This window comes from Gallinula chloropus, assembly GCF_964237585.1.
Source record: "Gallinula chloropus genome assembly, chromosome: 28".
In the NCBI taxonomy this organism is placed as follows: Eukaryota; Metazoa; Chordata; class Aves; order Gruiformes; family Rallidae; genus Gallinula; species Gallinula chloropus.
The window spans coordinates 1,669,962-1,686,448 of record NC_140113.1 but is presented as its reverse complement, the minus strand read 5'-3'; the positions used below and the strand labels follow the sequence as shown (position 1 = coordinate 1,686,448).

The window sequence follows — 16,487 nt, the reverse complement described above, 5'->3', positions numbered from 1 at the left end:
GGGGTTCTCCACATGAATTCTCAGGTTGTACAGTCACAGCCAGCTCCAGGCTTAGAGGGAACCCTGACTCAAAGCCCCTGTGCACGTTCCCAGCAGTCAGTGCCGCACCCAGTGCCTGTCTCTGCCACTGCAGCAGCTTCCCTACATCCAGAGAGGAAACAAGGGTTCAAGTGTCTTAGCATGGCTGTTGTGCAGCTGTAAGGACAGGCCTGAGCCAGAGAACCCACCTACTTCACCTTGGGGCAAATGCTGGAAGAACTGAATCCAAGCAGGGGAAGAGCAAGCTGCGTGGAGTCTCGTTCAAGTGCTGATCCTTGGGCAGGAAGAACGGGGCTTGTGCTGTCTCACAGCAAGATGGCCCTTAGTGGGGAATAAAGAATCATCCTGCTGAAGCTCAGGGAGCTCTGACTGACTGTCCTTCCCTCCTGAGCTGATGCCCCACTGCAGGAAGCAGGGGGTGAAGGGGAAACGTGAACAAGCAAAGCTGCCCAAGGCTGAAGTCCCACAGGAGTGAGTGCAGAGTTACTACTGTCAGCAGTGATTTTTGCCCACCTGCTTCCTCCCTCACCACTGTCTGGGTTTGGAAACAGCTGGGGCACTGGGAGGTAACTGAGGCCACTGCCCTGCCCAGGGGGAAATCCTGCTCTCCAGTGTATCACAGGCCTGTAGCAGCAGCTCCAGCCTGGGCAGCTCCAGCTACAGGTAAAATAAAGCACTGCAAGCTGCAGACTGCCCCAGTTGAGGGTCTCGTAGCACAGTCCCTCAGCATCCCCAGGAGCCCCCCAATCCCCAACCACCACCAGCACTCACTACACCACTTCTGTGAGAAAGGAGTTTATTGAGTTCCAGCCTGTACAACTCAATCCTTCTTGGCAGCAGCTTTCCTCATGGCTGCCAGGACGTTGCTGAGTTCCTCCCGCTTTCGCTTGGCCCGGATGTGAGTGCCGACCTGTGGGGCAGAGGAGAGGAGCCCGGTCAGCACCCACCCACAGAGAACAGAATCACAGGGTTGGAAGAGACCTTTGAAGATCAACAAGTCCAACCATTCCCATCCTGTGCTAAACCAGATCCCTGAGCACCTCATCTACCCTGTTTTTGAACACCTAACAGGGCACGTTTCTCAGCTGCTCCAGGCACTCCCTGAAGATGCTTCACTCAAAAAGCAGGCAGGAGGGTCAAATCCCAGTGAACACAGACTGGGAGCCCATCCAGCTCAACTGGCCAGCCAGGAGCTACATCCCATCCCATCTCCACTGCTCTATCAAGGATTATTCAGGCAAGGCACAAGCTGCTTTCAAACCCCATCTTGAGTCAGCTGGAGGCTTCCACCCACCCTCCTCCCCACACAGGTTTGTGAGTAACACACAAACAAAACAGCAAGTCTGGATTATTCATTCACAGCCTCTTTGGGTAAGAACCTTTACACCCACCCCCCCTCTCCCACCCAAGGAACATTCCCTCTGCTCCCTCCCATATTAGCCCAGTAACTTCCCAAACCACCATAAAAGTAACTCAAAGCAAAGTGTTCCTGGGGCAGGGCAGAAAACATGAAGTAACCATGGCACACAGTGCCTGCCATGCCACAGCAGAGTGTCTGCCACCCCACAGCACACAGCACCTGCCGTCCTCACCCAGGGCTCGGATCCACCTACCCGTTTCTTTATGAACTTGAGGGCACGTTTGTCTTTGGAAACCTTCAGCAGCTCCATGGCACGTCTCTCGTAGGGGGCGAAGCCACACACCTCCCTGATCATGTCCCGCACAAACTTGGTGTGTTTGGTCAGGCGCTGGAGGAAGGGAAGGGGGAGAACACACAGGTCACAACACATGTGAGTGTTCAGTACCCAGACTGACTGTGAGGGGTCGGGGCAAACTCGGGGGTGAGGCCCCCAAACCAGCACGATCCCCTGGTGGGTGCCACGCAGCACAGTGATCTGGATGAGGGGGAATAATCGCTTCGTCCCAGCCACAGAGCTGGGCCCTGCACAGATCAGCCCAGGCTGGTGGTTCTGGAAAGAGCAGAACCATGAGACATCCAGGTGCTCACTGATCCACACCTCAGACATCAGAGCTGAACCAGGGCACCGCCTCACGCAGCGTTAACACGGACACTGAGTGGGATTAACACTTGGGGGGCTTGGGGGGGCGGTGGAAGGGGTTAGGCCTGTTGTTTCCCTGTCTGCTTCCCGGGAAACAACAGTCCTAACCCCTTCCACTGCATCCATCACCCAACCCTCTCTCCCTCCACCTCAATTCAGGCTGCGGCTGAAACGCTCCCACCTCGCCCTCCTGTTACAGGCTGCGCTGTCCCGCCCGTTCCCCCACAACCGGCTGCGCAGCCGCCCCCACGGCCCGAGGCTTTCGCTGACCCCACAGGGTCCTGCCGGCCCCAGCCGCAGCTCGGGGCTCCGCAGCCCCCACCGCCCCCCGCTGCCACCCCAACGGCTGCTGCAGACGGTGGCCCGGCCCGGCCCGGCCCGCTGGGCCACCGCCGCAAGCCCGTGCGGGGCCGGATCCTCCTGCCGCCCCCACCCCCCCGCCGGGGCCGCCCCTCGGGGTCCTGCAGCGGCGCCTGGGCCCGGCCCGAGCCCCGCGGCGCCTCCCCGCACACTCACCCCGCGGCGGCGGCACTGCCTGGGCTTGGAGACGTTCTTCGTGACCTTGTAGCCCTTGTTGAGGCCGACGGCCATGGGGTAGCGGATCGCCATGGCGCGGATGGACGCGGATCGCCGGGCCCGGCCCGGCCTGGCTGCCTCTCGCTGATGGCTCCGCGCCGGAAAGGCCGAACGCGCGGGGAGCGCCGGGACGGCGCCTCTTCCTGTTCGCTCCCGGGCGGCCGGGGGCGCCGCCGAGCTGCGTGGGGAGGGCGGCCCCTGCGGGCAGGGCGGACCGCGCCGCCGGAGGCCTCAGGAAGGGCCAGGCCCGGCGCCGGTCCGGCCCTGGGGCCGCCGCCCTGAGAGGCCCGTGGTCCCCCCCCACCACCCCCCGGGGCAGGGGAGGCGAGCGCAGGAGCAGTTGGGTGTTCGCGGCGCTCGGAGCTGCCGCCCGGCCCCGGCATCCCGAGCAGCTCGCGGGGCCGGGCAACCCCGCGGCCTCAGCTCCGGCGCCCAGCAGCGCGGCGGCTCCGGGCGGGAAGGGCCCGTGTGCAGCCCCAGCGCCGCCACACGGCGCCTCTCGAGGGCCCCGCCCGAGGCCGGCGCTGTGTTCGCAGTGTGGGGAGTGGGACTGGGGATGTCCTTGTCCCCCCAGCGCTGGGGAGGCCCCTCCAGAGCCGCGCTCAGGTCTGGGCCCCTCACTACAGAAACGACACTGAGGGGCTGGAGCGTGGCCAGAGGAGGGGGATGAGGCTGGTGAAGAGCCTGGAGCACATTCCTGTGAGGAGCATCTGAGGGAACTGGGGTTGTTTAGCCTGGGGGAGGCCTGATGGGTCTCTACAGCTACCTGAAAGGAGGGTGTGGAGAGGCGGGGGCTGATCTCTTCCCCCTCCTGACAAGGGACAGGACAAGAGGAGATGGTGTCAAGCTATGCCAGGGGAGTTTTCCATTGGATGTTGGGGAAAACTTCTTCCCAGGGAGGGTGGTGAGGTCTTGGAACAGGCTGCCCAGGGGGGAGGTGGAGTCTCCATCCCTGAGGGGATTTAAAAGACAGATGTGGTGCTGAGGGACAGGGTTTAGTGGTGGGTTTGGCAGGTTACTGTGATCTGAAAGGTCCCTGCCAGCAGAGACAAGTCGATGGTTCTGTGATTCTAAGCTGCAGCTGTTTGTGTTTGCCAAGCCGTAGCAGTGTGTTTCTGCCAGGTGTCTTGTAGCAAACAGCATGGGTCACCCTGTGAGCCAGCAGACACGGGGAGGCTGGTAGGTCTGGGCATGGGGAAGACGGGCAGGAGCCAGGCTCTGCCTCATCCCTAAATCCAGGCCACTTCCAGAGGCCTGATGTTAATTAACAAAACCACACGTAGCAGCCAGTGCACTGGCTTCTGAACCTCAGACACCTGAAAGCCTCATTCACTCCTGCAGGGCTCGGGGCAGTTTGGCTCTGCACTGAGGTCTGCTCTGTGCTTCGTGAGCTCGATGGCACACGGTCACACAGGGTGTCTCCCCAAGCGATGCAGCCCCGCTGTCTTCCAGGAAATAATTACAACAGCAACCAGCCAAATTCCCTGCACGGGGTTCCTCACACGCAACAGCTCTGCAGCAGGTCCCTTCAGTGCAGGATGGAAATACCCCCCCGCACCAAGATAGAGCAGGGCCCTGAAAAGAGGATGTGGGGACAAGCAGAAGCAGTGACATCCCTCTCTGCCAGCTGAGAAGTGGCTGTGTCTGTCAGACTGAAACTTGTGACTATGAGCAAAGCCTCTCTGGGCGGCACACAGGGCAGTGCTGGCGCTGCTGGGGCACTGGGCAGTAGCTGCCACCATTGCTCCACTGCCCCATCTGAGGGGCAGGAGAGAGCTAGGGAAGGGCTCCATCCAGCCTCTGCTGGCAGGATGCTGGAGGCGGAGGAGTCCCTGGCGTGTCATGGGGCTGTCTGGGGAGTCATCACAGCCAAGGGCCTCCTTGCAAGGCCTTTCCTTGCTTGAGCTTCTTGGGAAGGAAGTGAAGATCACTGCAGAGTCCCCTCTGCTACATCTTTTAATTAAAACAGCCCTCTCTCACCAGAGCAACAAGCCTCAGCACAGGAATGTGTGGCATCATCTCAGCCTGGCCAGGGTAACCTCTGGCTGCCTCCTACTAGAGAGTTACCACAGGGCTTGCTGTCTCTCTCCAAAGTTTTAAAGCTCTGCTTCGAGGCAATGAGACATCCTGCCCATGTTCTTTGGTGGTGGCTTATTAGGGTTAAGCATGTTTTTAACCCAAACAAACTGCGTTGCCCATCGTATGGCAGTTTTCACATAGGTCCTTGGTTCTTCCAGCTGAGGTAATCTGACCCTGACTTCAAAGAAAGCTCTGGTCTTGGCAAATAAACTGGGGTCCAGACAGTATCTCCCAGTATTTGGTAGCTTGAAAGACCTTCCACAGCAAAATCAGAAGCCAACAGCCTCTACCACCAAAATCAGGAGAGGAAGTAGTAGGGTAAATCCTCCCACATCACCCCATAGGCAAGGGCATCAGCTGCTCCTCACGAGCCATGGCCAGCCCTCGGAAGCAGCACGTGCACATGGACATACAGACCCACACAGGGAAGCCACAGAAAGAGAGAGGAGAGGCAGACAACCCTGCAGCAGTCCTGCTATCCCTACGAGGAACAGGGAAGGCTTGTGTCTTTCAAATGTTTTATGCAAATGCTGCTTTTAGAGCACAGGTGCACTGCTAAACCTGCCACCCATGCTGCCACAGACCAGCATCTGTTCCTGCGTCCACCTGCTCGAGGAAAAGCTGGAAAACAACCCTGCCTGTTCCTTGGAGCTTCTGCTGAACAGGGGTTTTCAGCCACCTGGCCAGTCCAACCAACTGCTCTGCCTGAGCAGAGGAACCATCTGCAGCTGCTGGTTCAGGCAGGCTGCTTCCCTCTGCTGAAGGGAAGGATTTAACCCTTCTGGGGCTGCACTGGGGTTCACAACACCCGGATTTTAGAGTCTGGCCTAATCTCCTTCATCTCCGTTGCCACGCAATGGAGTGCTTTAGTTTTGTATCTACTTCTGCAATGACAGGTTCCTCAGCGTTGGTCTCCCTTGTATGTTGTTCATCACTTCCAAGTGAGAAGGACATGTTTGGGTAAACAACCTTTATTTGCCTCAGAGAAGCAAAGTTTCTGCCTTCCTGTAGGGAATCATATAGAAGAAGACCTTGGTTTCCCCTGCAGCTGCTGTACTGCTGTATCACACCCTGCTCCTCCCCTGTGCCAGCACAGCTTTCAGTAGGATCACAGTGACTTACCTTCCTTTCCTACTTGCTGTGGTTGCTGGGGCGCAGAGCCCATTTACAGGCCCACAGACTTAGAATCATAGAATCATAGGATGGTCTGGGTTGGAAGGGACCCCAAGGATCACAGAGCTCCAACCCCCCTGCCACAGGCAGGGACACCAACCTCCAGGCCTGGAGCTACACAAGGTTGCCCAGGGCCCCATCCAACCTGGCCTTGAACACCCCCAGGGACGGGGCACCCACCCCCTCTCTGGGCAGCCTGTTCCAGCCCCTCACCACTCTCTCTGGAAAGAACTTCCCCCTAATACCTAATTTAAACCTTCCCTCCTTCAGCTTCAATCCATCCCCCTTGTCCTGCCATTATCTCCCCTTTGAACAAGCTGATTCCCCTCCTGTTCCTCTGCTCCCTCCAGGGACTGGGAGGCTGCAATGAGGTCCCCCCACAGCCTTCTCTTCTCCAGGCTGACCCAGCCCAGCTCCCTCAGCCTCTCTCCGTAGGGGAGCTGCTCCAGCCCTCTGACCATCTTTGTGGCTCCTCTGACCCCTCTCCAACAGTCCCACATCTTTCTTGTATTGAGGCCCCAGCTCTGGACACAGGACTCCAGCTGGGGCCTCAGGAGGGCAGAGCAGAGGGGGACAATCCCCCCCCAGTCCCTGCTGCCACCCCGCTGCTGATGGGGCTTCCCTGAAGATCAGCTGCTCTGGATGAACACGATCCCTGTTCGAGTTACCGTGTGATGTGTCACGGAGGAGGCGGCCGGTGCTGTGCGATGGCTGAACGCCGTAGGGACACGAATGGCTTCCCTGGGGCTGAGCCCATGGCCCAGTTCCTTGGTGAGCTGGTTGAGTGTCACTGCAGCGTGAGGGAGAAGGCTGGATGGTGTCAGCGAGGACACACTGCGCCTCGGGGCAGAGCTCAGCCCCATCTGTCTGTGCTGGGGGGGTCCTGGGCTGTCCCAGCCAGAAGCAGCTTTCCAGGGGGAGGCCGGAGCCCAGAGCGGCATCTCAGTGGCACCTGTGGGGACCTCAAGGTTCAGACGGAGGTTTGGAGTTCCTGGGTTCGCCCAGGGCAGAGTTAATTCTCTCTCTGCTAGCTGGCACAGCGCTGTGTGTGGGAGTCCAGACGGGAGCAGTGCTGATAACACACGCTTGGTTTAGCTGTTCCAAGCAGTCAAGGACTTTTCACCTTCTCATCCTGCCCTGCTAACGAGCAGGGAGGCACCCAGAAAGCTGGGAGGGGGACACAAGCAGGAGAGGTGACCCAAAGTGGCCAAAGACGGTATTTTCCATTCCAAACAACAAGAGTTGAGGAAGATGAGCAGGCTGCAAAGTGGGAGGTTCTTCCCAAAGTGAGATCTTTTGGAAGAAGACCCATCAACAGGCCAAGGATTGCAGAGACAACCCTGCAAGACTTCCATGAGAAGAAGGGAGTAATGGGGTAACCTTCCAAGGAAGGTTTTGTCCTTCCATGTACACGTGCAAACAGGAGAGTCCTGGAGAAAGCAGCTGGTGCTATTTTTTACCTTAGAAGGCATTTTTGGCAAGAACCAACAGGAAACATGGTTATGGATTGGTTGGTGTGGCCAGGGCGCTGCCTGTTGTTGACACCAATAGAGAAATGTGCTGGGTGGGGAGGAGAAAACTACTTGAATGAAAAAGTAATGAGAGTTCACGGGATCTGTAGAGACAGAGAGAGGGCAGAGGGCGAAGCAGCAGCCTGTGCAAGTGTAGATTCCTCACCCGGGATTTTCTCGATGGGGGAGTCCTGCTTTCTGGTCATGCAGCCAGATGTGCTGAGGTTGGCTGAGTGACCTGAGGTGCCCAGCTGCTGCACTGGGAGGGCTCCCAGCTCCTGCCAGATGCAGGGTGGAGGTATTCTCCCCTTGGGCTCAGGGCAGTGCTGCAGACCCCACCCGCTGCCCCTGAGAGACGGGGTGGGGTGGGGTGGCTGCTGTGCCAGAACCAGTGACCTACCATCCAAATGTATTTGCTGAGCAGGGGGTGCAGCAGGGGATAGCCAGTTCTCTTCTGCCATGGGCAAACGTGGCTGGCTTGCAAGATCAGAGCTTCTGCCCCTCCAGACCAGTTCAGACCAGCATGATCCAGGCACAGGAGATAACGCTGATAGATTCACCTCCAGCCATCAGCCTGCCAATTCCTGCAAGTGTGGGCTCAGCTGCATGAAGTCAGCGGTGTCCAGGGTGTCCCCCTGCGCTGACGCTCCTCTGACCTAACTCTTCACTGCCTTTCGAATGAGATGTCTCTATAAGCTGCCAACCACACACATTCCACTCCCCACCTCACCCCCCCAGAGCCTCCCCTCCCCATAGGCCCAGGTCTCTCTGCCTCCCCCCATACCTGAGGCCCCTGAGCGGTTTGCAGGTCCCTGGCACTTCCCAGGCTCCCATTCCAAATGGGTTACAAAAACACAAATCCAGCAGCAGTTGCATAACAGTTTCTCAATTACTTATTATCCAGCAGATCCCAGATTAATCTCACTGCTTAAAGCTGAGCAGAGCCCAGCTCTCACACATCAGGAGGGTGTTTGCAGGTACATCACTCTCCAAGACAACCACCACAGGGGTGCTGCACCCTAAGGAGGCATCAAGAGCACATCCACATGTGCCACGGGGGCCGCACACATCTGTGTTGTGCTGTGCAGACCGTGGCAGGGGAGTTATGCCTGGGGCAACTTCCTCTGTTATTTGTGAGTAAATCCTCAGAGACTGATGGAAGCCTGAGTCGGTTAGGATGGCAGTATCACAGACCACTTCAGAGCATCTGTCCACGCTACTGAGAGCGACAGAGGTGGGCACTGTGCTGGTAAACTGAGGCAATGTTCCCCAGTGTGTGGTGGGAGAACTCTTTGGTTCACATGGAAGAACTGTCAGGTAGTGAATTTATGTCCTGTATTAGTTCCTTGCAGCTTGGGAAGCCCAATACTTGGAGCTCACTCGGTCACTCTCTGCATTCCTTGGAGTTCCATATAATCTCTTGCACCTGGGGGAGCTCAGAGATTCAGTCAGCACAGGCTCAGCGTTACAATTCCTGTGCTTGGGCAGAGGGGCATCAGCATCTCTCCATCTCCCATGGTTTCTCCCCACGGTTTCATGGCCACTGCCCCATGCAGGGCCACTCTGAAGCTGATTTTTCTTTTACATGCAGGATGTAAAATGCACACTGGAAACCAAACGAAATCCTACACAGCTCCTGTATTCTCATACCCAGAAATGGAGCTTAGCAGTGTGGAGGGAGCCTGCAAATACCTCCCTCAACCTAAAGCTTCTCCTCATTTGCTATAGCTCCTGCCCATTTACTCCACCCAAGCAAATCTCTTGCTGCTGCCAAAACATCTGATTGTTGCACCAACCCACCCACAGTGTGCTGGGGGTAGAGGGAAAAGTGATGTGATGTCACTGGCCTTCCAAATTCAGTCTGCAGCACAGGCTGCAGGACAGCAGCGTGGCACAGGGTCTCCTGCTTTGTACAGGCGTACACTGGAGACAGGGAATGGGGCCCTGTTGCGGGTTCATGGCAGTCGGAGCGTTAAGGACATGCAGCTCCCCACAACCTGCGCTCCAGCTCGTCACTCTTCTCACCAGCTGTGGACTGGGAAAAAAGTTTTCCAGTGAGACAGATGCACTGGTAGGACCAGGTCCTCCGAGCTGCTCTGTGAAGCTCCAGAGATATAGATAATACCTGAGTAATCTTCACGGTCATCTTAATTTTGTCACAAGATCATTATTAAGCTTGATAAGTGAGCCTTTGTAAAATACTTTGAGAGCTTGGGTGGAGCACGCTGCGGGAAGCATTCCTCTCCTCTCCTGCATCGCTCAGGTAATGAGCACAGGAGACACTGGTCCTGTGCACACCCCTCTACCTCCACAGACCTGTCTTCTCCCTTTCACACACATCCACCCCTGGGAACTCCAGCCTCAGCAGTGGCTCGGTCTCAGGGAATCGCTGCTCCCCGGTGTAAGCAGCGTTCCTCACGCTGCAGCGCGGCTAATTATCTTTTAAAAGAGGATTTCTTGGCTAAAAACTGAGCTCCTATCGCAGGGGCGCGGGGCGTGGTGGTGGGGTGAGCTTGTTTGTTTGTTTAACGAATCAAGGAGCCCCCGGCAGCGGCTGAGGCGAGGGCCGAGGGCCGCAGGGAGGGCTGAGGGCTGCAGGGAGGGCTGAGGGCTGCAGTGAGGGCTGAGGGCTGCAGTGAGGGCCGAGGGCCGCAGGGAGGGCTGAGGGCCGCAGGGAGGGCCGAGGGCCGCAGGGAGGGCCGAGGGCCGCAGCAGGTTACCTCAGCTGCTGGCGGGAAGTATGTCAGCGGCTCCATGGTGACGGGCACCGGGCCAGCTGCAGTTGGGCTGCGGGTTTGAAAATCAGGCGCCAAACGTTGTTTTGAACCAACCACGGGGGTTTGTTTTCATTAGCAACCGGTGCCAGGGTTTTGTACAATAACAGGGAGGAGGGGTGCGAACTGCCCTCCCACAGCCCCAGCCCAGGGATCCTCAGAGCAGAGCTGGGACGGCTCCTGGCTGATAAAGGAGCTTTGTGAACTCTGCTGAACTGCGTTTGGGAGCCAGTCCCCACCCTCCTCTGCTCCACTCCAAACTGGAAATGGCTAAAAGATTAGGGGCTTCCTTGTGTTCCCAGGGAGCGCTGACAACCTGGGGCTACCCTGGCAGGCTGCAGAGGAGTCTTTTATCTTTGGGTCCCTGGATGTACAACTAGAATGAAATTCAGCTCTGTATGTGAAAGTCAAAACTCATAATGTTAGAGATTGCTGGCCTGGGATTTCATGAAAGGCGGTATGAATAATCCCTTCCTTGATCTTAGATTACCTTTGCTGCTTGCCTATATAAATAGCAGCTAGTTATGCACATGAATGCCCATGGCGCCGTCTCCACAGACTCCAGAGCTGCCAACAGCCTGGCTAGAAGGAAATGGTGATACCCTTCCTACCTGGCCACCTCAGCAGTTCCCAGTGGTGTTCCCACAGCATTTCATTGCCAAGAAATCCATGTCAGCACAGGAATAAAACTCAGTAGCTAATGCTACACTGAAGGCTCCACACAACCATGCTTCCTTCGCCTGATAAAGGCTGTGAATGAGTGGTACTTCTCCATTGCTCGTGCGATGGATATGGCTCTCTGTGGCATGTGGTGGTGTAAGCAAAAGTGGAATTGTAGCAAGTCGAGGAGCCCTGAGCACTGGCTCCTCAGCTCCTTCCTCTGCCACTTTTCTGTTCAGATGGGGGCAAAGACAAGAGGAGTTTTAAATGAAATTCCCATTTCTTTCTGGTCACGTAAGACCAGGGTCTGGTTCCAGTACAAGGCTAAAGGGTTACCCAGGCTCCCTGGACAATGAGTCACTTGCTTCCCTGCCACAAACGAGTGAACAGACCTAAGCACAGATCTGACTTCTTCCCAGGCTCGGTTAGCACTCCCCCGCTGCGATCCAGGTTGAAATCTGCCTTAGTGAGGAGGTACATGCTGGAGTGGGGGAGTATTATTGTTCAAGGAATTAGCAACAAATGCCCCCTCTACACATTACAGTGTAGTGTCTTGTCTCAAAAAAATTCCTTGTTCTACATGGGGGCCAGTTTTGGCCCTGCTCTGCTGTTTGCTTTGCACCCACAGCTGTGCATTGTGTTCCTCTTTCCCCTTTTTACACGCCTCTTAGCAAACCTTCCCATAGCAGATGAGGAAGGTCTCTTCCATGACACATGGCATACTATCCATTTTCTCTGCTTACTTTGGTGCTTTCTGTCCTGACACTGCTGGAAACAATATTATCCAATGAAAGCTGAAATTCTAGAGCAGAAATCCATGCTGAGGTTTAAGTACATCTTCCAGACTTGCAGTCATTGCTCACAATTTGTTAAGCCCTAATGCTGAGCTGGATGGAAACTGGACCAATAGGAAAGTGTATAATCCTTGTCTGAAGTTAATGAAAGTATCTGAGACAATCGATTAAACGCTGACAGGCATGTGATAGGGAACACGAGGCAGAGGGGAAGCTAAGGCAACTGTGGAAATGACAGAAACAATCCTGCTCTTAAAGACCTACAGATAATAAAGCGTAGAACGAGACAGGGGAGGGCATGGCTGCAGCTGCTGAGAAGCTAAGGCAGGTGCAGTGGAAATCCTGCACCCCCAGATTCATGAAAATGTCGGAGTCATTATGAAATCTGTGACACCCAAGTGTACAGGAAACTGGTCAATGACTGAGGAGATGCTTTGCATCACAGGGTACCTACATGAGGTTTTCCTTGGTCTTTATTACGTACTGTGAGTATTCTCTGCATTTACCTGACAGGAGAAGCTCCCCGGTGCTGGGCAGAGCCTACCACTGCTGCCTCTGTTCTCTGACATCCCCAAAATCGATTCTTACCCTACTCAGACAGTAAGATCTATTGCAAATATATTTGAGCTGGAGCTCTGATACTGAGCCCGGGGTGCTTCCACGTTCCTGACTACCAACCAGGGTGAAACCTGCACGTGCACCAGCCTGCTGCTCTGCTCGGCTTGGCAGAGTAAACCCGGGGAGTGGGTGAGGGAAGAGCCCAGGCGTGCTCTGAACAGGTCCCAACTGGAAAGCCCAGTGAGCACAGCACAGCACTGCCCTGCGGCCCCTTCTGCCACCCCAGCCAGGGCAGGCTGACACATCCCCAGCTTGGCCCTTTGTTAAACACGATGTAAAAACACGATGTTTAACACGATGTTAAATCAGGTGTACTGTGTGTGAGCAGAGAGGGAGTTTAGTATAAAACTTGGTTTAGGTAGCACTGAACTGTCAAGGTCCTTCATGAAAAGCTAATTGCTAAATATTGAGAGACAAGGCTGACTCCAGTTCTGTAGAGTCATCGGAGTGATGCAAAAGATGAACAGATGGCAATTGCACAACTGAAGCACACATTGTACTCCCTGCAAAAGGCAGTTGCCTCGCAGGCTCTCCTCCCTTGATACTTTCCTCTCCCCATCCCACCCCCAAACTGCTATCTTCTATTTATCCGATAGGGAAAGTGAACATAGATGTTAAGAGGCAGGGAAGCCCAAGGATTCAAGTGTGTGAGTGTTACAGTTACTGCTACAGAAACAGCTTTGGGAAATGTAGAAATACTGTTACTGAGGCAGATTTCAGGAAGTGTGTTTAGGGAAAGAAAAGGAAAAAAAAAAGATTTTACTGCAGCACAGTTGATAACACAATGAAAACAATGAATACCATCAGAAGGGAAAATAACCCCTCAAAGCATCCAAAGCTTTGATAACAGTTTCTAAGCTGTTATCCAAAAAAAAAATTTGAAAGGCAAAATAATGGGGGAGTTTGAGCTAAACTTCGTGCCTAAAGGGGACTTACGTCTGGGTTATGTGATCACCCAAAGTTGGGCAAAGGGTTTAAAACAGTTTTGAAAATAACGACAGCAGAGAATCACATCACATCACGAGAGAAGAAAGGAGCTAAGCCAGAAACGCTTCGCAGAGGCTTTCGGCATTCCTGAAATGTTTCTTTTCCCTGGCTTAACGTAGCCGAAGTTTGTAACCGGGCTTCCAAGAATTTCTGGGTGTTGGGAGAGAGGAAAAAGTTCATTCCAAGTGCACGGCTCGCTGCTCCAACGCCTTTTGCCTTGCCCGGGGGAAGGCGGCAGCGATGGCGATGACATACGGCTTGTATGTGTGTGTGTGGGGGGAGCTCTGGCGAGAGGCACCGCGCTGGGGCTGGAGCCGGGCCAGCAGCGGTTACTTTACGTTTGCAGAGAGGCGCCAAAATTCAAACCCGGCCGCGGGGCCGGGGCTGGGCGGCGGCGGGACAGGACGGAGGGGCCGGGCCCCAGGGGGCCGCGGGCAGAGCCGACCTCCCCGGCGAGCGCGGCGCCGCGGCTCGCTGGGATTTGTAGTCTTATTTTCTGCTCTGTTTCCCTGGGATGTTCAAGTCAAACCCAACCCGAGTTCGGCCGTGGAGCCGTTTGGCGCCGAGTCGCCTATCAGCCCGTCAGGGCTCGCTGGGGAGGGTCCGGGAGCGGTGCGAACGCCCGCAGAAGGCAGCGCAGGCACCCGCGGGCTTGTTTCCATTTTAGCTGCCGTTCCCGAGCTCCCCGCCAGCGCCCCGTGACAGCCGCGGCTTGGCTGGCTCGTGTGGCGATCCCTGCCCTCAGATCCGGCGTGGAGCAGCAGCTGCCCGCCACCGGAGCCCTTCGCGGAGCACCCGCACCCACCGCAGCCCGCGTGTGAGAAGAGACCCCGCCGGCCGCCCGCGGCCCCTCGCAGCCTTACGGCGGGAGCACCAGGCCCAGCCCCGGCCGGCGCCCAGCTTCCTGCCTGGCCTACCCGCGCCTCGCAACGCGCGGGGCCGGCCTGGGCCCGCCAGACGGAGGGCGGCCTTGACGTGCAGAAAACAGACCCCACAATCTTTAAGACTGTAAAGTCGGGATGTTTATTCGGCGTCGGGCAGCACGGGGGGGGTAACCCCGCCACAGTCGTGCGCGCCAGGCAGCAACCCACCGTCTCAACTTACACAATCATTCACCAAACGCCTATACATATGCATGACCTGTCCCCGCTTCCTATTAAAATCAGTTCCAAGAACTCATTTCCATAAGTTCCTCCTGATTACGCTTGCGCATTGCCTCCTTGTGGTGGTCGTTGGTGGTCGTCAAGATGAAGGCTGATGGCTCCTCTTTATCACTGCTAGTAACCTTTTGTTCCTGCACAGGCTCAGTCTCTTGGTTCTTACCCAAACTGCAGGGGCCATTCTTGCTGGCTGGCAAAGCAACCCCCAGGAGCTAACCTTTCTCAAGACAAGGCAAGACCCTATGCTTCGCTTAGTTTATATAACACTTGGTAAAACATCACAGCAACTATTAAGCAGCACCAATTCCCTTTTAACCCCTTCATTCAGTCCCCCCTTTTCTAGAAGGTTAGTAAATTCTTTTACTACACTTACCTTTACTGTAATACATCATTACTTGACATTTTCTCAAAATATTTATTGGAGTGGAATTATTTCTTGTATTAAAACCTTAGTCACCCCTCGAGCCTTAGCTGTTCTAGTTGGGAACGCTTCTTAAAAGGTATCAGTTAGTACTAGTAAATATCGATACCCCTTGGGAGTTCTGTAAAATCAATTTGCCATTGTTGTCCAGGGCTTTCCCAATCTGGCCCATTTCTGGTTTAGGCTTGGTTTCTGGATTAGTCTGGAGACAAAGATCACTCTGTTGAGTTACCTACCTAGCCACAATTTCTCTAATCAGATGTTTATATAGGGCCTCCTTTGTCTTTTCTTATGTTCTTCTCTTACCAGATGCCATATCAGGCCGGAGGGAATGATTAGTGTTCCTTGTGGGGTTTGAGCCCACCTTTCCTCATTATATGACCCTTCCAGATCTCTGATGAGCTTTTGATCTTCTCTGGTATATTCTGGTTTACCTTCTAAGGAGACTCGTCCTTCAGGAACTAGAGCTCCTTCAGTTTTTACCTCTGTTTTGGCTACTTGTTTTGCCTCTCTGTCCGCCAGCTCATTTCCTCTTTCCAATTCTGAGCTCACTTTTTGGTTGTGCCTTAATGTGCATGATTGCTTCTTTCTCAGGGAGTTGAACTGCTTCCAGCAATTTCAGAATTTCTTCTGCATGCCTGATGTTTCTTCCCTGCGAGTTAAATAGTCCTCTTTCCTTCCAGATTTCTCCATGTACATGCACAACCCCAAAAGCATACCTTGAGTCTATATATATATTGCCTCAGGCCAATTACAAGGTGCAGGCTAAGGCAGTTATCTCTGCCTTCTGTGCAGAGGTGTTTATGGGCAAGGGTCCCGACTCTATGACCTCTTTTCTGGTGGTTATGGCATATCCCGTGTGTCTCTTACCACTCAGGACATAGCTGCTTCCATCTGTGAACCAGTCTTCCCCATTTTCCATAGGGCTATCTCTCAGATCTGTGCGACTTGCATGATGTGCTTCAATGGTTGCTTCATGATGCACTGGTTCTCTAGTGTTTCCACTGAGAAAGGAAGCTTGGTTGACAATGTTAGTAACTATGATTTCCACATCATCCTGTTCCACCAGTATAGCCTGATATCTTAGGAATCTTTGAGGAGAAAGCCAATGTCCTCCTTTTGCCTCCAGCACTGCAGATACCGTATGAGACAAAAGGACAATCACCTTCTAGCCCAGGGTAAATTTTTGGGCTTCCTGTATGTTTAATATTACAGCTGCAACCTCTTGCAAGCATCCAGGCCAATCCTTTGCAGTTACATCCAATTGTTTGGACAAATAGGCAACTGCTTGTCGATATGGGCCCAGGTTTTATGCCAATATTCCCTGGGAAATCCCTTGTTTTTCATGAGAGAAAAGGAAAAGTAGCTATCAATGCATATAATGGTTTCACAAGTAGCCCATAGTTATAGATCCACAATTGGCACCACCTAAGAAATTGGACATTCCTAAGAAAGACCGTCCCAAAGTTCTTTGTCCAGCGCTAATCTCACAGCCCAGGTAGATCACTTTACGCTGCATTATTTGGGCCAACTTCTTAGATACCTGATACCCTTGGAGTCCCAAGAAATTTAATAGACTCCTTCAGATGGGGCTTCCTAGGATTCCAAGTCTTTCACGAGTTGGTTGCCAAAGAT

At 54.6% G+C, this 16,487-nt stretch overlaps 1 protein-coding gene across 1 annotated transcript; it reads right to left on the bottom strand.

The window, feature by feature from the left end:
* Positions 1-818: 818 nt before the first annotated feature.
* On the bottom strand, positions 819-2,800 carry RPL36 (ribosomal protein L36). Its single transcript, XM_084276421.1, has 3 exons — positions 2,616-2,800; positions 1,653-1,787; positions 819-949 (listed from the first exon to the last, which is right to left on the bottom strand). The coding sequence occupies exons 1-3, from the start codon at positions 2,706-2,708 to the stop codon at positions 860-862; spliced, it is 318 nt and encodes a 105-aa protein (XP_084132547.1). The 5' UTR covers positions 2,709-2,800; the 3' UTR covers positions 819-859.
* Between the last annotated feature and the right edge of the window lie 13,687 nt (positions 2,801-16,487).